Below are 21,923 nucleotides of genomic sequence, written 5' to 3'. Positions count from 1 at the left end.
TTTTTAAGGCAGAAGAGAAACTTGCGCCATCATATCCGCCGCTTTGGGCCATCTTTCCAGATGCGGCGACAATTCTTTTTTAGTGCTTTTTCAGCGAAAATTCATTCTGATCTAGAGAACAGTGTGAATGGGAATGGCCACCTGAATTTAACTTGAATTGCATTGTTGAGCCTGTGCAACTAAATGCTGGTATCAGTGAAGAGAATGTTATGGTCAATATAGCGTGAGTGAGTTTTCATTCTGATGGTAAGGCTGTACTGTTTTGGTACTTAGCTACCTGTTGCCGCACCCAAGATATCGACTAAAATAAAGCTAATAGGGGAGGGTGTTCTCTGATCACGCTTATTTTCTTATGCTATTGTTTGATTTGCACTTGTAATTGTTGTACCAACTTTTCAAGTATACCTAAAGCCATAAGAACATCTTGCATTTGACTAAAATCAGGGGTACATTTTTTTTTGAGACTTATAATTAATGAAAATTCCGGTCTCTGTTTTCTCTTTTTTTTTCTACAGCCGCTATTTTTTTTGATTTCGACTGCTCTAAGGTGTTCTTTTCAAAACATTGGTCATAAAAATTCTGAGAAGTGCTCATAACACTAGACTCCAGTCATTAGTTTTTGATTTCTGTATGCAGAATACTTCGTCTCATTCACATGGAGTCATTCCGACTCAATCTAATTTTCTAATAGCTGTCTCGCCAAAACAAGTTCCAAAGAGTGATGGTGGTACAATATCCAAAGAAAAAAGACAGTTGGATCCTGAAATGACCCAAAGCCCTGACTCCAAGAAAAGAAAAAGAAAGAGATACTACGAGGTGGAACGGTTTTACAACTGTAATTATCCTCACTGTACGAAAGCCTACGGAACATTAGGGCATCTAAACTGTCACATAATGAGAAAAAAACATGGAAGAAAGAGACTTCCTTCCGAATTCAAAGAGATGAGAGAAAGGTTAGAACTACAAAATAAAAACCGAGAAGAACAGAAAGCTTGGGAAGAAAGACGTCAGAGAATGATGATGAGAATATATCAAACTTTACCTCCCGTCAAGCCTCAGGTTGCACGCATCCCCCCTATATCTCGAATGCCACTACCGTTTCCAAAATTTTCTGTGAATGCTTTTTCAACTTCATTTTCTGGTCTGGGTCCATATTCTCCTTTAGAAGATGAAAGCTGGGGAACAGATATTTCAGCGATTGCTTCCCCACAAACTGGATACGTTCTCGGTCAGCAGCGGCCACAGATCTCCTCCTCCCCAGCTGCTTTGCCAATTTATTCCCAATACATGTATCCATATATGCTTTCAGTTCAGCCGGCTTTGGATCATTCTAGAGTATACCTACCTTCACCACCACCACCGCTACTTTGTTCAAATTATAATTGTGGATCCCAGTTTCAATCAAGAACAAAACTTCCCATTTCCTTATCATTACCTAGCCCGATTACTCCTATTAAGCAGATAAAGAGAGTATGATTTCTTCCTTCAGTTCCATCCATGTTCAAGCTTGATATAATCCAATCAAAGAATAAGCAATTCTTTTTTGTCGAGTCATTTTATTTCTTCTTTATTTCCGTCCATATTGGTCCGCGGGTGATCATGGTTTTATCGGTCGATCTTCCTTTAAACTGCTTCACATCACTCATTTCATTTCTTTTGCCATGCTTTTATCCTCTCGGTTGTTAATCCCTTTTTCAATTTACTTCTTCACTGTTATCTCCGTTGTTTCCATTACTATATATATTCTTTTCCATTTTCTTTCAATTTTTTTCATTCATCTCCTACTTTATTTGTTTCCCATTACTTTAACATTTTTAGTTCTTACAATCAATAATAGGTGTGACGTTTAGATAATAATAAAAATTAACGATGGAGAGAAAGGAAGGGTTCCAATTTGTTTCTTTTTTGTTGTGGGGATTCTGCCATGAATCTATAAGGGGTCGAGCAAAAACTAAAGTGAAAATTCAAAGGGGGAATAAATTCAGGGGAAATCAAACTATGGTGTGATGAGCAGTCACATAAATAAGAATTCTGATCACGCATAGCTGTGCATGTAAAATTAAAAACATTTGCAGAAGAATACGAGGCAATACGAGTACACAGGTTGAAGGACAAACCAGGTTACATGCTTTTTATAAACACACAATACGGAGTTGATAATGTATCGTTAATGCCAGGGTCATTGAAGACTTGATGTAGTGTAAAGAGAAATGGTTTGCGAACATGAGGTGCGCATCGCATTCCAAGGCAAATTTTTTTCTTTTTTTCTCGCTGCTATTGTTAATAGCCCGATTATTCTCGGCGAACTACCTCTATGCAAAGATGCATGTAAACCAAGTTGTGTCTAATTTAAAACAGAAGGGACGTTTTTTCACGAGATTCTAGAAAGATTTGCAGTATGCAAGATGTGAAGTTGTTTTTGATCATTCGACTTTAGAAAAAAAAATGTAGTCCTAGTTCGGTCTTCTTGCATCTGACAAAAGACTTTTCACTCGGTTAATGACGTTCAAGCTCCGGAACAAGACAAAAATATGTGAAGTTGTTTTTGATCATTCGACTTTAGAAAAAAAAATGTAGTCCTAGTTCGGTCTTCTTGCATCTGACAAAAGACTTTTCACTCGGTTAATGACGTTCAAGCTCCGGAACAAGACAAAAATATGTGAAGTTGTTTTTGATCATTCGACTTTAGAAAAAAAAATGTAGTCCTAGTTCGGTCTTCTTACATCTGACAAAAGACTTTTCACTCGCTTAATGACGTTCAAGCTCCTGAACAAGACAAAAATAGTGCAGAGATGAGTTGGTTTCCAAGCATCTGCAGCTAAAATTCCGCAATGGTAAAGGATGGCATCAATGATCTCTTCAAAACTAGGAACGAGCGCGTGCATATTCTCTATTGTTTTCCCCTGCAAGTTCTCTCGGCAATTGACTAGAGAGTTGTTAGTAAAAAAAATTTCCGGGAATTGCAATAATGGAGGGCCTTAATGTTGAAGCATCAACGGAACTAACCTTGATATTTTGTCAACTCCATTTTTGCATTCACTACCTAAAACCCGGTCTACGTTACATAATATTTGGGTAAAGCTTATATAATTAGTGATGCGATGTTCAGAAGTGTTGGTTTCAAACAGTAAGGTAAAGATGTGATTTGTCCGCATGATTTTCCTGAACTAGCGTTTAGTCGCGAGTAAGGGTTTCCTTAAACTGGACAAGTCTCTATGACCACGAGCTCTCGAGACTGCAAGTTTCATAACGGAACTCCATTTGGTTACTTTAGAAACGTCGATATGTATATAAAAGTTATTATGCGTTATCTCCAGGGAGATAAATAACACAAAATATACAATGTAATGTACATCATATGTATTCAATTTTCTTGATGTTATCAATCAGTGGAAATTTAAGCAAAATAATGCTTTGAAGACAAAGTTACTGCTCTAAAACAGAAAATAAAGTTAATTCAGTAACTGCTTCTTGTTTAGGTGGTAAACTTTCTATTTTCAAGGCCAGGTCCTTTAAAGACAAAATATTGCTAATAAAATAAATGACCCACCACGACAGTAGGGAATCAACAAAAATCTCGAACACTTTGACATATATTATTTTATAGAGATAAAACCCATAAAACCAAGAGAAGTATCTATTCTTACACATGGCTCAATAATTTTGGTCCAGCTTTGAATAATGTGATGGAATATGGAGAAGTACAAAAAAATTTTATGCCAGGCATAAAAACCTAAAAATAAGCTGCCCTCGTCTTTAAAACAAAGGCTAAGAGCGATATAAATGCGATAACAGTCACTGGACTACAGGGGATATCGTTACAGTACAAGAAATTTATCAACAACATGCAGTGCATATGAACAGGAGACGAAAAGCGAGGTTGTTTGACTATGATTAATTATCAACAAAATCCCATACAATCAAAGAGCAGCAAAAGGAGATGTAGGACTGCATTTATAATAAGTGTACCTTCGACCGTGGTTAAAAAAGGGCAGAAGATTAGTAATACTTTTTCAGGTATTACACTTTTTTTTTGGTAGATATGAATAATTAAACATAAGTTAAACAAAAGACTAGTCCAGTTTATAACCTTAGCTTTGAAACTTCCTCATTTGACAAGGGCTCCGTTTTCAAGTTGACAGCATTATGTACCAACAAAGTCTTCGGACCCTTAAATTCGACCATGTACCTTTCCTTGGAGCCACTGAATATGTTACCAAAGAGCAAATATATTTTACTGGCTACAACTCGAGCACCATTTTCCACAGCCCCAGATATCCGATGCCAAACGACTGCAAATTTCTGCTTTTGGATGGGGTTGAGCAATAAAAATGATGTAGACTCGGATACTGGTTTCGAATTAGCTTCTGGAGTAACTCCCAAATCAGCCTCTGGTAACTCTGAGGTCGCATCTACCCGTTTAGATACATTTGTGGACTTCAAGTCTCTACTTGAATGAGAAATTAGAGCCTGCACCTTTTCATTAACTTTTCTGAAAATTGCACCAGCAGACTTCTTACTCCACTCGTAATAATAGTCTAAACTTGATAGTATACCAACTTTGGGGACGCTAAAATCAACCATATTTTTAACACCAGAGGTAAATTCATCGGCTGATTGGTTGATTGACTCAAATCTAGATGTATATGCTACAATACTGCGTGGGTTTAACAGAATCGTCTCATCTTCAGCTAAATTAATTTTGAATATTTGGCCCGGAGACGCAACGGCCACCGATCCTTCCCCCCGAATCTGAGCCAGTTGTGATATACTGGACATCAAATTCACATCAAGATGATTTCCGCACCATGCCACCAGGCCATCTCGCCTCACAATCCAACTGTCATTTCCTTTTTCGGACTTTACTACAGAGAAATTGGCATTTTGGGAGTTCAATGATAATAACAGAGACATTGGTGCACTTGTATTGAAGCACTGTTGGTACACAAGTAAATCGTGAGTCTTATCCTTTGATTGCAACTTTGCCAATTCCACACACATCTTTTCCACTTCACCGTTCATGGCTATCACCTTCTCATACATATTGTTGTAGCGAAGGTTTAACACAGACGATTTTGGCACTTTGATGCTGAGTAAATTAGCTGTTGATCCGAGCACCTCAAAGCTAATAGACGAAACAAGTGCCCCAATTCCGGAATTTTGCGGTAGCGCTTTCAGAGGCTTGTTAGAAGTGGTACGTATCTGGGCGTTGTTGACATCATTAGAGGTCCGAGAGTCAACCGCGATCTTTTTAGGCCGAGAGAAAATTGACCTCAACGACTTTACCCGGAATGATCTTGTCTGTACCCTTGAAACCATAGGTGACACCTTTGATCTAATAAGTAATAAGCAACTGACTGACGGGAATTGTTGATCTTGTAATTTTCCATTGGTTGGTTTCTCCCTTCCACAGTTTCGCGAAGGGAGTTTTACTTTTGACCCATGAAGAGAAATTGCCAATGGGTAACACGAGACGGAGAAGAGAACGAGAAACCAGATAGATTACGAGAGAAGAATAGTAGTTAAGAATAGGTTAGTTAGTTTATTTAATCTTCTTACTCACTCTGAGTAATACAGAGTACCCGACAAAAAGAGTGCAGCAGATACAAGTGTTAAGCCAAAAGACATTTCGGTAACATGCTCCTCCTTTCAAACACACCTTGATCAGGTTTCCTTGACCGTCATCGACAAACTGACTATGATTATCGTAATCTTTACCAAAGTAGTTACTTAAAGCCAAGAAAACCATAATAGGCCCAGTACCAATCAATGCCCATGTTGTGGCAAAGTTTTGAGAACCAAATGATTCTGCTGTGAGGGAAGGTAGAGTACCGTAAACTGCACCATAACTAACACCAATTAACAGGGATGTGAATGAAAGTGAACTGATGTCGTTGAAGATCAAGAGCGATATCTGTCCTAAAGTAGAAAACGCTAGAGCAATCATAATCACCCAAATCCGGCTCATCTTCAAAGTCTTCGCAAAAAAGTCACTCATCGGCCCAGAGATTATTCTTCCTAAGAAGTTTGCAAACGATATAATCGAGACCTGAAGTGCCTGATATGGCGAAGCAAGGTCTTCATCAGCACCATCACCGGTCAGCATAAGTTTTGTCAACACCAATAATGAGGGGTTCAACTTCTGATTGTTGAGCTGTGCTTTCACTATGAATCCCACACTATAAATATAAAGCTGGCCGATGGAACAATAAAAGGCGTTGAGAACGTAATGTGAAAGAAATAACTTGTTCCTTAAGAGGCCCAGAACATGGTCTTTTGCAGTTATATGCTTATGACTATGATGATGCAGATGACTGTCATGCAAATGCTTATTTTTTCTAACTTTGGCCTTTCTTTTATTGAAAATTTCCAGATACTTGGCGGACTTTGCTTCATCGACTTCTGGATGCGAAGAGAATACCCCTGATACGGACGGCATTGATTCCACCAAAACAGAACCACTTGATTTGTTTGTAGATGGGGAGCCATGGCGAGATTCAAGAGACGGCACATCTGGTGTATCTGCTGCGGAAAGAGTAGGGCCTGAATTTTTTCGAGGCTGCCGTGCCAAGTTACTTGAAGTGGCAGGTGGCTCTCCAGCCCCCATAGGTCCTTCAAGTTCTCCAGGGCTTTGATAATTCTCTATAGCAGCGGTAGAAGACCTCGCAGTAAAACTAAGGGAACTGGAATTACTACGGGAAAGTTTACCTGCAACATTCGTAGAAAGCACAGCACGCTCATCATCTCTATGGTTCCTTATCTGACTAGCAGCAGCAAACCAGGAAGGTTGAGCATGTGGAGTGCCCAGAGGAGTACTATGAGGAGTTAACCGGGACTGAGCACGGGCTTTCAAGTCTACCGGAGAGGGAGAAGCCGACAGTAAGCTACCAACTGATGGATGAATAGAGCCTCGAGCTGTAGAGAGATGAGAATGAGAGTCAGTACGAGGCATATCTATAGGAAAAGCTTCGGAAGGACCAGAATCATTTCCCGAGCACGAAGAATACGACGAGGATCTGGAAAGAGAGCCTGACAGAGAAGAAGCTTCAGAGACAGTGGAAAACAAGGATGCAGAAGACTCACTACGTATCAAGTTAACTTGAGCCAAGGAACCCCGATGACCCTTTAAAATGTATTTAAACCCCGATTCGTCAGAGTCGGCCATTCCCGAAGAGACAACGGGTGTGGTTGAGTTATCTTCAAGATCAGCGTCACCATTATCATCATATATTCTCACAAAAACTACTCCTATACCCATAACAATACCAGCAAACAAAGCAATGAATCGTAGTAGTCCCTGCGTATTGTCAGGGAAAAAAATGGTGGAGATGAATGCATAGAACAAAGCGGCAAGACCGTAGGCCGAGACGGGACACGAATTGGCAGCACCTTTATTATGAGGAAAGTTGATCGTGGAGACCTTAAGAGTGGAAAAATAGGCAAGAACAGAACCAAATCCCACATTGACCATGGCGACTAGCAATAAGTCAAATCTATGAAGTTCATACCGATAACTAAGGTACAATATGTAGAAGCCTGAGAATTCTAGTAGAGCACCGAGGCCTGTAGCCAACTGAGGACCAAAGCGATCAATGAGAAGACCAGCAAAGAAACCACAAATAGAAGAGCCGATGTTAGTGGAAAACGACAAATAGGAAGAGTCCAATGCGGAAAATCCACATCTAGCCAAGAGTTGAGGAGAGTATATACCGTAGAGATATGGAGTACCGGAAGCTAAGGAAACAAATGAAGAAACCAATAGCGAAATGCCCTTCATATAACGAAGGGACATCACCAAAAAGCACTACCACCAAACTGATCAAGGAAGAGGAAAAGGCCCACCACCCCCGATAGGCTCATTAGATCGATCGTACAGATAGTGAGCGCGCGGCCGAGATCTAGGCTATTATAATGGGAGAGTCACGTGGCCTCATATAAATGAAATAAAAGCATAGAGATCGCGTCCAAATCGAGTTATGAACAGATACAACAGGGGTTGATTTTAGCAAGATGCCACGTCTCAGGGCCAGGATTCTATCAGATCAAGATGAGGATGAAGATGAAGAGTATAAAAAATCAGAGGAGTCGGGTTTGGAGACAGGTGAAACTGCGCCGTCAGGGAGTTCAAGGGAATCCGCAGAATTAGGAAAAGAGAAATCTCTTGAACCAAATAACAAAAGAAGAAAGATCCAGAAAGACAACGAGGATGAACAGCCGGCAGAGAAACATGGACTTGATGACTTATCAATAAGACGAAACCAGAGAGCTGAGAGATTGGATGAGCTTGCCAAATCGTTTTTAAGAGCAGTTCTTGGACTAGAAAATAGGTATCAAGTCCTCAATAGGAACTTTGTGACGAAGGTGATGGAAGCAGAGAACGAAAAGGGATCTGGAATTCAATTTAAAAGGGACATTTTGGAACGTGTTAGAGTGTTTTTATTGGAAGGCTTTTGCTTAGATCTTGTGCCGTTGCCAACACTTGACAAACAGAGCAAAAATGCCGGTGACGACTATATTCTGGTGAACCTTTTACCGCAGAAAATGAAGAATAGAATCTACAAATTCCTAAAGACGTTTTCTCGGAAGACCAACAGCGTAGAGGATTTTGTACAAAACGAAAAGGCGGACGGAAATCTTCTGACCTACGGCTCCAGTGCAGTGAAACCGGCTACGGAATTTGTTCAGGGAGGCTTCAAAGTGCTTATCTTGTCGATTGTAATTCTCCATAGTAACAACATTTCACAGGCGGATTTACTCAACATCTTGGAAGATAGCTTTGGTCTCAAATTCAAAGAGACTATGCCTTTGGATATTTTGGGTAATCTAACTATCACCGAATTCTTTAGATCCATGCTACAGCAGGAGTATCTTAAGGTGCAAGCAAATAAGAAACAGGTGAAAAATCGACATAGAGCAAGACGCACATCCAAACAGGATAACTCTTTACTAATCTATGGCCTTGGAAGACGTGCTCTAGTGGAATTCAGTAAAACAAGCTTTATCGAATTCTTTCGGGTGATTTATGGAAGTTGGTCAGAAGACATGGAAAGAAACGCACATTTCACCTTGAATGGATTATGGGAAGACAACGACTCCAATGACAAAGAGGAGGCCAACAATGTACTCACGATATAGGATTTTTTACTTATATGAATACAAAAAGAACATCAACCAAAACGGCAAACAGAGAACAATTCCCTAAATGAATGAATCTGTGGCATTTTTTATTTCCTCCTATAGTAAAGTTTTCGGTCTCATTCACCTCCAAACAAACTACTTAAAGCATTGTTTTCGGCAAATGGATCATCCAGAAAGCTACCACTTGCACCATTGTTACGTTTGCTTCTACGCGAGGCCTCTAACTGTTTCTTCCTTTCCTTTTTCTTCGTCACCTCGTCATCAGCCCCCGGTGTTCCGTTCTTTTTCTGTAAGTTGGAAATCAATTGGAGGAAACAATTACGTCTTTCTCTAAGTTTCTTACAATTGGTAAGCAGACCTTCGAACTGCGATAATTCTTTGGCCTCTAAATTCAAGCTCTGCTGAATAATTACCGCTGGATAGGAAGACTTGTAACGTAATCCCATGTAAAGAATCGTTAAGGTATAGGCAGCCTCTGGGTGAACATCCAAGTAAAACTTGTCTGTCAGCACACTCAATAAAGAACGAATCAAGGTTTCACTAAGGAACTTGTCTACCTCTGTGTCATTGAGAGCAATCATATCTTGAATCATATGCTTGACAATAAGGATGGCATTAAACGAGCATCGCGTATCTTTGATGTTGATAATGTGACAGAGAAGGTTCAACAGAGGTGCCAACAAATTCAAGTTGCTGAATATAAGTTTCCTCGTCTTGAGTTGCCTCTCGTTCAAATTAGAGGCCGACTGCTGTCCTACCAAATCAATCAGCATTCTGTCCACCACGGCAGTCATCTGCCTAAGCATATGCTCTTCCATCATCTCTTCACTTAACTGCTCATCAGACTCATTACCTTCTAATTGCATTCCTTTCCTGTATACTATCTCCCATTTTTGCAGTAGTAACTGGTCAATGGTTCCAAGAAGTTGCGGAATTAATTCACCCATGAAGCTGTCAATATATGCCAAGGGACAGTTCTTAATCACATTTCTAATCACCAGATTCAGCATGTGTCTCCAAGAATGAAGGGTAATACCGACGGATTCTCCAGTAAGTGCTCTCCATAATAAAGAAGCAGAATTTGGAATCTCGTACAAAGTTTCCTCCAACTCGGAAATCGAGCTGATCGTCAAGTAGGCATACTCTCTAGTGTATCTTATGATGTGACCCACGCTATCAGCAAAGTCACGTAAAGTATGCATTGCCTTGACGCTTTCATCCATGAAAGACTCCTTGGATTGAATACTCACCCCCTGCTGCCAGAAACGCTCCATACAACTGTACTTGACAAAGCTTTGCACTTCGCTCGGAAGTCCCGTCCAATTGGCTGGATTATGGTACGCCTGAATTTGATAAACGAGTTGAAGAATATGCGGTAAAATAGGCTTAATACGAGGCTTCCAAAGCTTGAGAAGACTTTGGTAGGTCTCGGAACGATGATCAAGCTTCTCGATGGAGTATTGAATGAATATCCTAGTTGCTCTGATGGGAAAGACAGACGACCACTGGTCCTTCAACTCTTTCTTTAATAGTCGGCCAGCTTCATCCATCTGAGCCTGTAACAAGTTTGTATCTGCGGTAATACCACGCGATTGGAAGTACTCGGCAATTTTCACAATACCTAATCGCTCCATGAACCAATGCAATTCTAACAAACCCTTCTCAGTTGCGGGATCTGACCATGCCATCAATTCAGGATCCACAATACGGCTAAATCTTTCCTCCTTATTTTCAATAGATGAACGCTGCGAAACAACAAGCAAGAACGACTTAAAAGCTACCGCTTCATGAGCACTAAGCTTGTTCGACTGTAATATACTCGCTATGGCTTCTTCCAATTGAGAAAGAATATTTTTCAACGATTCGGGCATCAAATACGCTAATCGGTTAAGCTCTGTACCACCGGAAGTTCTAAGGTCACGAATCAACTCTCTATCGTCATCACTTGCGTCGGGAGGATATCCATAGGTACAAGAATCCATCACCTTCTCTAAAACCTTAAACATGGTACCGGACACATCTTTCAAAAGCGGAGTAAATTGAACAAGGGTCTGAATCTGTTTTCTAAGAAGCACTGGGTCCTTGATATTGATCGTGAGCAGGGTCTTACAAAGATCATCGACCTCGTGAAGTAAAAACTGCTTCTCGGTATCAAAGTCCGATCCAGTATACCATATGAGCCACCGTGATATACCTCTTACACAAGCCTCAATAACAACAAATTGAGCATAGCCAAAAATGAAGGACTCGGAATTCTTACCCTTGTAAACCAGTTTAGAGTTGCTGAGGGCCTCGGAGCCGATCGGTGATGTGTAGAATTCATTCAATCTGTTAGCCAACCACTGTAGACCATCCTTCGGCCTCTTACAGACAATGATTCGCACCACATCATCATTCAGCTTGCGATAATTGCTCAAGAAGGTATTATGCTCAGGCTGATTTTCGAAATCAATTTCTAAGTACTTGTTAGCAATACACTCGGGATCATAGTCAGCATAACTGACGAGTCTATTGGCAGCTGTCTCTAGTAAATCAGGCATAACTCCTTCAAAGTCTGACTTGCCGGACAATTCATCAATACGAAGCATAGAGCACCAAAATTGCAGAGAGAGTCCCGAAACAACTAAAGAATCATGCTTGGTAGTTTCGAGTATCAACTTGTAATAGTTGGTAGTATCTGCAGTTTTCGGAAGAGAGAACTTCGAGGAAGTTCCATCCGTTTGCAAATACTCACTCAAACCAACAATCAGCTCCACAAGTTTCTTCAATAGGGTATATTGGGCTTCGTCAACATCATCAGGATTCAATTGAATACTCTTATATAACTTGAACAACATAGCAAGGCCATCAGTCTCAAAGATGGAACCAACAATATCGTCAAAGTCGGTATCATCGGAGTAGGATCTGGTGAAAAGTACTTGGAAACAATCAACAGTCAAAGTTTTCACTTTGATATCGTGAACTTTCAATAATTGACTCAACTTTTGAAGAATGTTGACTTGGCGAAAGGCAATCGGTAAAACCCAATACAAACTGGTTTTAAAAACTTCAAGTATCTTAGTAGTGAAGTCTAAAAAGTGCTTGTACTTGCCTCTGGCCGCCTTCCTATCATTAGCATCATTGTCAACGTTAGCAGTGTTATCATTGCTGTTATTACTATTGCTGTCGTTACTATTGTTGTTGTTATTATTGCTGTTGTTATCACTATCCGCATAAACGTTGCTGTTATTGAGAAGATATTCGATGCATTGATCCAATAATTGGCACCAGCGAATAAGCCAACCCTCTTGGGAAGCAGCGAACATTCTTAGAGGCTCGTTGGGTTCATACTTCAATAGAAGATTTGGCTCGGAAGTTACCACTTCTGGACAAAGCGAGGAGAGAACATTACTTCTCTGAGAAACGATGGGATCGTCAAGTAAATAGACATCTTCAAAAAGCGTTCGAAACACAATTAACGTTAATTCTTTAGTGATATCACCGTGGTTCCAAAGTTCGAGTAGATTGGAGTCCATAGAAGCCCATGACTCAAGTTTTTCCTGGTCTGTATATGCAGAGGCTTGCTTAACGTCACCATCAGCTGCGGCAGTAGTAGTAGTAGTAGTGACAGTAGAAGTAGAAGTAGCAACATCAGTAACCGCAGTAGCAGTAACAGTAGAATCAGTGGTACCAGTATCAACACGTTTTTTATCATCAACAAGAGTGGTGGTTATATCCATCTTAACAAGGCATTGACCCCAGCAACGCTTAGCTATCTCGACCCAAAGAAATGCGAGCTTCTCCTTGATGTAATGAGGATCGATACCGGAGGCCTTACTGGCCAATTCAACAACCCAATTTCTGACGGCCAATTTCTTGTCGATATCCCAAGAAAAGTAGTCTTTGGTTATAGCATTGAGCAACAAGTTCAAACCGTAATGTCTGACAACGTAGTCATACTTGTTATCAGGAAGAGCCAATTGATAACCCCAGAAGGGAGATTCAGGGATCTGTTTGATTTTTTCTAGAAATTGTTCAGCGCTGTGGCGATCCTCGTTGGAAGATCGAGGATTGTAAATAACTTCCAAGGAGCCAACGATCTGATTGACGCCATCGGAGTTCATGACCGAAAGAAACACTAAAGATAGAAATAAGAGCAAACTCTAGCTAAAATACACGTACGCACGTACTCACGCACTCCAATAAGCTTTGATCACGCACAAAAAAAGGACAAACACACTGCTGAACCTACTTCGAAAAGTATCTCTTTATATCGCTAACCTCTTGTTTCTTTCAGTATCGCTTTCTTCTGTTTATCTCTTGATCGCCTTCACGGAAAACAAATATTGCAGAGCGGGAAAAAAAAAGATCCCCCAAAGAAAATTTTTTCGAGGCTTGACAACCGCGCGAAATTAGATGCGGAACAGAGCCGAAGTATAAGGAAGCAAGGAGCGACCGATAGAACGAACCATTGACAGAGCTGAACATTAGCTGCATCTACAGCTACAGGGAGAGCGCACATAGCAAAATCATGTTACGGCTTATAACGAGGCGGGAAATTTTGGGCTTGACTGGTTGCAGAAGTGTCAAGTGGATAGTCCTTCAGGCCGGAGGGTCAAGGGCCAGCGTTTCTACATGGAAAGCGTCTACAAAAGAACCCTCTAAACCATTAGGGTTCAAGTACCAGGCTCGAAAGGAGAAAACAGCACAGGAAATTGCCGATGAAGAAGACAAAAAGATGATGGAAAATGCAATTAAGAGTGGCTCGAGATTTAGAAAATGGGGTGCCATTATGTCGACACATAAGTGGAATAAGGAGGCCACAAAATACTACGTGTTCATGTACATTGCGTTTCTATTCTACGGATACCAGTATTTCAAAAAAATTTATTCGTACGAGACCGAACGGAAGAACTTACTAGATAAAAGAGATCAAGAGGGCAATCTCTCGGAGTGGGAGAAACTTCGAATTAGAGAGTTATCCAGAGACTTGATCCGTACTACTGATATGGAGAAGTTGAAGGCTTATCATTTGTTGAAGGACCAATGGGATGCTAAATATAAAGAATGTAGGACGAAAGAACAGAGGGACGCGATAACCGATTTCGATCCTCAACCCGAAGATATTGAGGATATTATCGACAGAACCATGGAGAAATCTATACTACCACCACGTGACTTATCTCAGTTCTACAACGAATTGGCCGGAAAATATGACAACGAGGTGGGTAAAGAGGAGTTACTTATGGGAATGGGTCGCAAGAGAAAATGGCTTATGCGTCATTGCAACGGAGATGTACTAGAAGTTGCGTCGGGTACAGGAAGGAACATTGATTACTTTGATCCTACAAAGATCACATCGTATACACTCTTAGATCCTTCTGAGAAGATGATGGATGAGGCTTTTACTAAATTTAAAAAGGAATGGCCTAATTTCTTTAAGGTGAAATTTGTCGTTGGTCGGGCAGAAGATTTAATCAAGATGTCCCCCAAAGATACACGGCCATTCAAATACGACACTATTATTGAGACTTTTGGCCTCTGTTCTGAAGAGGATCCAGTTCAGGCGTTGAAAAATATGAAGGAACTTCTCAAACCAGGCGGAAGAATCGTCCTACTCGAACATGGAAGAGGTACTTGGAACCTGGTTAATAAGAAATTGGACACTGGAGCGCAGAAGCATTCAGATTCTTGGGGTTGTAGGTGGAACTTGGATATAGGAGAACTTATTGATAGAGCGGGATTGGAAATTACCGCGGAGAAGAGGGCTCATATGGGTACCACTTGGTCTATTATTTGTAAGAGACCAGGAGATATTTTGGACTATGAAGAATTGGGCTTTTTCGCAAAGTATTTCACCACCAACAAAACCAAGAACTTCAATTCATCTGTCGGACCAAACGATGCATTCGGGAAGGAGAAGGGAGAGACAGATCTTAACAGGAAATGAAAACCACTACTTGTACATATCATATACATAGATGAATACTATTTATTAAGCAAACGGAATTATCACGTGATCATGCGATAACTTTTTACATGCCACGACAGACGAAGCATACAATAGTACAGCAGAGGATTGCATTTTTCTTAGATCCAGTGTACACTTTTTGTCTAACACTTCTTATCATGGCCAAAAAAGTGTCCTTTTCAAAGGAACGAGAAGAATACGAAGCTGGACCCAATTCTACTTCTGAATTGGTGACCGTCGACGATTCACCTAAGAAGCCGAAACAATCGTTATTTTGGGATCAACCTGTTCCTCAGAAGTCATGCACTGATGCTCCTAAATCTCCTATCTTTACGGTAGATCCTTACATTAACTGTATACCTTTTCACCTTATTGGCCTAGTTTATGTGATTTTCCAATACTATGACATTCAATCTAACGTCGATGATGCCATGATCAAGAGTGCTTACGCCTTGACCGTTTGTCAGTCAGTTTATGGTGCCATTCTTACAATCAATACGAATAGAAGCAGGAAAGCTTCCAGAATATCCAAGAAATCTTCCAAAAGACCTTCCACTTCTGGCAGTGTTTTCAACTCCGGTAACTTTTTGAGCTTTACGTTTGCCATCTCCCTTTCAGCAGTCGCTTCGTTGCCTATATATATCACTCTGGTACTTTTTGGCGCTCCTATCGGATCGTATACCTTACGAACTTATTATTTGGCGTTCCATTTGGCTCTTATAACTGTTTTCCCTCTTCTCTGTACCTACAGACTATCTGATGCTGACTTCACCACAAGTTGGGCAAACTTGCTTACCTTCCAAGTGGACAAATTCTATAAAAATCAGGTTTATTCCATGGCAGTAGGTGGCATGGTTGGATGCTGGTTGGGTGTTATTCCAATTCCATTAGATTGGGACAGACCTTGGCAAGCATGGCCAATCACCCTATTGGGTGGATGCTATGTTGGTGCTTTTGTAGGAAACTTGGTTGGATATACTGCTGCCAAGCTGTTTTGATGATATACATCGATGTTAAAGTACATTAATGTTTACATAAATAGCTACATAAAACTACATAAAAATTGACAGAAAAACAAAAAAAAAAAAAATAGTCCTTCCATGTTAATCATCATCCTCTTCAGTACTCTACACGATCATGTTCAATCAGCAAGTGCAACAGCCACTACAGCAGGAAATACCGCAGCAAGAAACCCAATCAAGGTTTGCTAAGTATACTTTGAAAAGTGACCAGCCGGAATGGTTGTCCAATGAAGGAGTCCTATTGAACAACGACGCTATGAACATCCATGGCGGCAACAAAAGGCGAACAATTCCTTCTAGGCTCATCAAAAGGGTTAGAAAGACCAGTAGCGAGTCGCTTGAAGAGGAAAAGTCGACGATTCCTGTTCTTCCGTTTCAAACAAAGAAGAGAGAGCTTCCCTTAAGCCATCTGAAGGAGGCATGGAAAGAAGCCTACTATTATAATGATATGCCGCCTAAACGATCTTTGTTTGATTTTAACAGGTCGTCTGATGGTGAGACGGGAAGCAACTTGCTGATAGACAATCCCGATTTTCTAGAATTAACCGATAGACCTGACGTTTATGCAAATGCATTCAACAGATACAGTAGAGACAAGTTACAGAGGCAGCCAAAACCGGTGACCAATCCTCAGGGACCTTTGGGACTGGACCAATCACAGACATCACAGACACAGCAATTGGGTAACACTGCAGCCAATAATATTCCATTTGTAGTGGAGAAAGCCATACCATTGCAAGGGAAACCAAAGAACGATAGCGATAGAAAACTTATGGAAAGTGCAGTTATAGTGTATGGATTCCAGGACTCAAACTTTGACTTGATAGTGGATCATTTTGCCAAGTTTGGACATATAATGGAAGATTTTCACGGTATAGACGAGACTAGAAATAGTGGAAGACTTCTTTCTGCCATGCTACTCAATCAACAGAGAGAGAGACAGCATTTAGAGGAGTTCCAGAAATCTTCTACTTCGGGTGATTCCTCTAGACAGAATCCTAACCGTCATCAGCAGAGCACTTTAGCAAAATTGAAGAATTATCCTATCTTTATGGGGGAGACGTGGGTGAAAGTAACGTATAATAATGCCGCTTCAGCTGTGAGAGCATTGAGAGAGAACAACTCAAGGGATGATCCAAATAGCCTGATAGGAGTGGTTCCATACACTCGACAGGGGGTGGAAACGTTACTCAAGAAGAAGATACCGGATGCTCTTGACGTTGGTAATGGACTTGCCAGCTTACAGATTGAGCCCGATGATATTGAATTTCCAGAGGATGCCAGGGGAATTGGAGAAATACTCAAGAAGAGCTTGGGATCAATTATTGCGTCAGATCAAACCGGAAAGACCAGCGTGAGCGACGTAATTAGACTTAAGGACGGTTCCAAACTTATTAATAGTAAGAAGAACTTGCAAAAGAAGAAGGAGAATGGATTTGTGGATAACGGGGTAAGGCTTTTGTTTGGAAAAGGTGATTTGTAATCAGATGGATTGAATACATACATACATACTAAAATAATAGAATCCCTTATTACGCGATACTTAAAAAAGAGTAGAGGAGCCAAGATGAATCAGCATGCTTCTCATACCCTTTCTCTTTTTAGTATGGACCTTTCGTCAATTGAGTCTGAATATCATTTGATTCTGCTCAAGTATTGTCTTAATACTCCGAATCTACTGCCCCAAATTAGACAACTTATACAGACCCTCAACACCTCCGTACTTGCAGATTCTCAGATCAGTTCTCTTCCTTCATCAACAAAGACCAGAATCAACCACCTTTGCAACTTTCTCATTGAATTATATTCACATATCAAGAATAATGACTTTCACTTGGTCGATTCCAGTACAAAACTACTATGGATAAGCTCCAAAATCAATGGCAGTTATTATTATCCTCACAACGATGAGATAGGAAGCTTTCAAAAGAAGTCCCCATCGAGCTATCATATCGACCTCAAAGAATCCAATGGACTAACAGATATTTTCCAAGGCGACATTGATAACTGCTCTTTTGTCTCTGCATTCCAGGCGATAGTACTGTACGACTTGGGTACCTCTTTAAGAGGGCTTATAAAGGAGACGTGTCAGGGTACCTATACAATCCTATTCAATGTCAACGGATGTCAACGTGACTGTCCGGTGAGTTCTGAACTCTCTGAGAAGCGTATTCACTCATCTACAAACCCAGGTTTACTATGGCCGGCAATTATTGAGAAGGCCTATCTCGAGCTATACCAATATTCCTCAGGACAGTTTCAAGGATCCAACTTTGGCAACGATTGTTACTTGCTAACTGGATTCATACCGGAATATGTTGCTGTGGAGGATATTGACATGGCATTTATGGCTAATTTGAACCACTACTTCCACGATAAACAAGCAATTTTGGGGCTTGCAGTTGATAATCTAACCGATGATGAGATATCTGTATTCAGGTTGGTTCCAAATCATGATTATTCTATTACAGAGATTACCGAAAACGATGGAAAGTTCCTAATAACAGTAAAGGATCCCTCAGTGGCCGAAAACTCTCTTCGTGTATTCTTATTAGATGAGATATACGGTAGGTTTAAGACGTTGTACATTAACTGGAATTCTACCAGATTCACCTACAGAGAGAGTAAAAGTTTTGTTATGATGCAGTCTAAAAGATTCAACAATGATTCATTCATCGACGACTATCAGTTTAGGGTGTCTTTCACTAATGAAACGTGGGTTCTATTAGAAAGACACGAACGGAGAGAAGTGACGGATCAGCAGCTCCCTGGTGGCATTTCTTCCATTCAATGGTATGAGGGAGAAGGTAAACTGTGGAAATCCAGTGATGGCAAGTATATTTCGAGTGTTCCTGTAAGTAATTCACGATTTACTCTATGTAAATTGGACTTGAAGGGTATTAGGAAGGCAGTTGGCGTCTTCAGATTACCTAATGAAGCCGACGAGCACGTGTTCTATACTCTCATGGCATATTCAACCAGCCCGGTCACTATAGAGAGGCCTAGAAATAGGTTGAAATATACTGAGGAGGTGATTGGAAACTGGAGTACGTGGGAAAGCGGAGGCAATTGGTCAGAATCTACTTGGTATGACAACCCTCAATATGAGATTATAGCTGATGGCGGTACTACTGATACCGTTGCATGTGCCATTGGCATATTTAGTGACTGCTCTTTGCATATTGCGCTACACGTATTTGACCACGAGTTCGGACAGTTCAACAGAGTTTTCTACTTTTCTCGCAAAGAACTTGTTACAGATATAAAACGCTATAATGAGGGATTTAATACCTGCCTTGTGAGATTGCAGGCACACCGGAAGTACGTATTGGTATGTTCCACCTACAACACAGCACAACTCGGGGAGTTTAAGCTAATGGTTAACTCTGATGCGTTAGTAAGGATAAGCAAGATACCGCATGAGTTGGGACTATTTACGAAGAGGATAGACACAGAAATTATGGCGAATGGAGAAGACTGGACTTTGGTTACTAGCTTTAAGCTTAAAAGAGCGTCTAGAGTTAATATTAAGGCGATCTGCAGCAACCTTGATATTTCCCAATTAAGACTACTAAACGCCCATACCGTCAAAGATATAAGTAGCATGGATGTTCACGGATCAGTATCGTTTCTAGGGTCTCAGAAAACAAAACTTCAGGAGGGAAGGTACGAAATACAGGTAAAGATAACTACCAGACAGAAGGTCAAAGTCGACTTAGAGATAGGTACTGATTACAAGATATAGGCGCGACGATCGACCGAGCTCTTCATGATGCTTTTTATGAATTCTTCCTTCTTAGGACGCTTCAATGTTATCGATATGTTTCAAGTACCAGCAGAAAAAAAACACATATATAAATGGATTCGACGCCCAATGATCTTTACAAAAGGATCCAATTTCTTGTACAACTGATGCAAAAGTCGGATCCTTCGGAATCGACCACCTTAAGCTTTGATACTTTAGTGCAAATGGATGAATCGAACGGCATCTCACCGTCAGAGAAGCTTACAGACACCATTGAAAAACAGTTGAAGGTGGAAAATGATATACAGGACATTTACGATGAGGTTTTAGCTCAAGGGTCAGATAAATTCCCAACTCTACACCGGAAAGCGCATTTGAAGTATACTGGATTATTCCTTCATCGAGAGCTTCCTTCAGCTATGTACAAATTGGATGCATCTCATCCATGGATAATCTACTGGTTACTAAATGCGCATTTACTACTTGGTGGAACCACTGAAGACAAAATGGGCGAAGAGGTGGCTCGTGTTATACTCTCGTACATTTATGAGACAGACAGATATCAGGGAATCTCTGGAGGATACGGACAATTGCCGCATTTGGCTTCCACTTACGCGGGAATAATGTCACTAGCTTTAGTTGGTGACGAAAAATGGTACGCCAAACTTAACAGAACCAAGATCTACACGTTTTTGGTGAGCCTAAAACTCGAAAATGGATCGTTTCGAATGGTGCAAGGAGGTGAAAGCGACTGTAGGGCCACTTACTGTGCACTTTGTGTGGCCTCTATACTTGGAATCCTCGATGAAAAGCTCATCAAAGGCACTGCAGAGTGGTTTGCAAGATGCCAAACTTATGAGGGTGGATTCGGCGGAGAACCTGGTGACGAAGCCCACGGTGGTTACACCTTCTGTGCACTTGCAGGTCTCTGCATCCTTGCACCACCATCAAGAATCGCACAGATTATCGACATACCCACGTTGGTTAGATGGACATGCAATCGCCAATATGCTATTGAAGGGGGACTAAGTGGCAGAACCAATAAGCTGGTGGATGGATGCTACAGTCACTGGGTTGGAGGTATGTCAGCATTGCTAGAATGTGTAAGCGGATATGGGCAGGTTGTCAACAGGACCGGCTTGCAAAACTATATTTTGTGCTGTTGCCAGGCTCAGCCTTTTGGACTTATAGACAAACCGGGATGTAACCCTGACTTCTATCATACCAATTACGTGCTCTGTGGACTTAGCATGTGCCAACATTTTCAGGTATATAACGAGAAACTGGGAGAAAAAGAAGGTTATGCCTTTGGATACCAACAAATCCGGATCAACGACGACACTATTATTGATAACTTAGAAGCTAACAGGGTGTTACCATTGGATCCGATATTTGGTCTTCCTGCTGGCTACTCCAGAACCATGAGAGACTATTTTAGGGATTGAGACCAGGACAGCTTTTAGCCTTATACGTAATTAATGATTAGTGCACTACCACGAAAAGTTTTAAGTCTCAACTTTTTCCACGTATCTTTTTTGGAGGGGTTGAGACGGAAGTTGAAGAACTTAAAGAGGAGCTCATTCATTATTGCTTTAGTATTCAGTTGAAAACGAGATGGCCCGATTACAAAATGACGAGTTCTTAAATAAGGTGGCGAATTTGCTGGCTAAAAATGAGGGAAAAAGTTCCATTTACATAACGCAGAAAAGGCTGTCGCATAGCATCGAGTCAGAGATCCAAACAGAGCCATATGACGATCTTCAAAAGGACGTCAAGCCAACGGTTTTCGAAGCACCCCCTTCTGAGTCAACCTCTAGGGAATATCCAATTATCATTAGAGTCACTGATGGATGTAAGGATAAGTCGAAGAGAATGAAGCTCAGTACTTTAGTGGAGCCTGCTAACGTCGAACAATTCTGGACTAAATATACAAACATGCTAAAAACTGGGTTCCCTGGACTCAAGAAGAAGTCGAAGAAGAAGAAGAAATCGAAGAAATCGAAGAAATCGAAGAAACCAAAGAAAGCCGCCGACAACTAGAACTATCTTTGCTCCACTGTAATATAAT

General features: G+C 40.8%; 8 protein-coding genes across 8 annotated transcripts; 5 read left to right on the top strand and 3 right to left on the bottom strand.

Moving 5' to 3' along the window:
- Positions 1-4,083: 4,083 nt before the first annotated feature.
- On the bottom strand, positions 4,084-5,043 carry FOA43_002634 (uncharacterized protein; the record flags this gene model as incomplete). Its single annotated transcript, XM_038922920.1, has 1 exon — positions 4,084-5,043. The coding sequence occupies one exon, from the start codon at positions 5,041-5,043 to the stop codon at positions 4,084-4,086; it is 960 nt and encodes a 319-aa protein (XP_038778848.1).
- A 499-nt stretch (positions 5,044-5,542) lies between these two features.
- FOA43_002633 (uncharacterized protein) lies at positions 5,543-7,792 on the bottom strand (the record flags this gene model as incomplete). Its single annotated transcript, XM_038922919.1, has 1 exon — positions 5,543-7,792. The coding sequence occupies one exon, from the start codon at positions 7,790-7,792 to the stop codon at positions 5,543-5,545; it is 2,250 nt and encodes a 749-aa protein (XP_038778847.1).
- Positions 7,793-9,254: 1,462 nt separating this feature from the next.
- On the bottom strand, positions 9,255-13,241 carry FOA43_002632 (uncharacterized protein; the record flags this gene model as incomplete). The annotated part of the gene is made up of 1 exon (XM_038922918.1): positions 9,255-13,241. One exon carries the CDS (start codon positions 13,239-13,241, stop codon positions 9,255-9,257), a length of 3,987 nt encoding a protein of 1,328 aa, XP_038778846.1.
- Positions 13,242-13,752: 511 nt separating this feature from the next.
- Positions 13,753-15,067, top strand: FOA43_002631 (uncharacterized protein; the record flags this gene model as incomplete). Its single annotated transcript, XM_038922917.1, has 2 exons — positions 13,753-13,761; positions 13,799-15,067. The coding sequence occupies 2 exons, from the start codon at positions 13,753-13,755 to the stop codon at positions 15,065-15,067; spliced, it is 1,278 nt and encodes a 425-aa protein (XP_038778845.1).
- A 1,158-nt stretch (positions 15,068-16,225) lies between these two features.
- On the top strand, positions 16,226-17,593 carry FOA43_002630 (uncharacterized protein; the record flags this gene model as incomplete). Its single annotated transcript, XM_038922916.1, has 1 exon — positions 16,226-17,593. The coding sequence occupies one exon, from the start codon at positions 16,226-16,228 to the stop codon at positions 17,591-17,593; it is 1,368 nt and encodes a 455-aa protein (XP_038778844.1).
- Positions 17,594-17,990: 397 nt separating this feature from the next.
- On the top strand, positions 17,991-19,855 carry FOA43_002629 (uncharacterized protein; the record flags this gene model as incomplete). The annotated part of the gene is made up of 2 exons (XM_038922915.1): positions 17,991-17,996; positions 18,041-19,855. 2 exons carry the CDS (start codon positions 17,991-17,993, stop codon positions 19,853-19,855), a joined length of 1,821 nt encoding a protein of 606 aa, XP_038778843.1.
- Positions 19,856-20,079: 224 nt separating this feature from the next.
- Positions 20,080-21,300, top strand: FOA43_002628 (uncharacterized protein; the record flags this gene model as incomplete). The annotated part of the gene is made up of 1 exon (XM_038922914.1): positions 20,080-21,300. The coding sequence occupies one exon, from the start codon at positions 20,080-20,082 to the stop codon at positions 21,298-21,300; it is 1,221 nt and encodes a 406-aa protein (XP_038778842.1).
- A 185-nt stretch (positions 21,301-21,485) lies between these two features.
- On the top strand, positions 21,486-21,895 carry FOA43_002627 (uncharacterized protein; the record flags this gene model as incomplete). Its single annotated transcript, XM_038922913.1, has 2 exons — positions 21,486-21,492; positions 21,600-21,895. The coding sequence occupies 2 exons, from the start codon at positions 21,486-21,488 to the stop codon at positions 21,893-21,895; spliced, it is 303 nt and encodes a 100-aa protein (XP_038778841.1).
- Between the last annotated feature and the right edge of the window lie 28 nt (positions 21,896-21,923).

This window comes from Brettanomyces nanus, chromosome 2 (genome assembly GCF_011074865.1).
Source record: "Brettanomyces nanus chromosome 2, complete sequence".
NCBI classification, from domain to species: domain Eukaryota; kingdom Fungi; phylum Ascomycota; class Pichiomycetes; order Pichiales; family Pichiaceae; genus Brettanomyces; species Brettanomyces nanus.
This window is presented reverse-complemented; position numbering and strand designations above follow the sequence as displayed.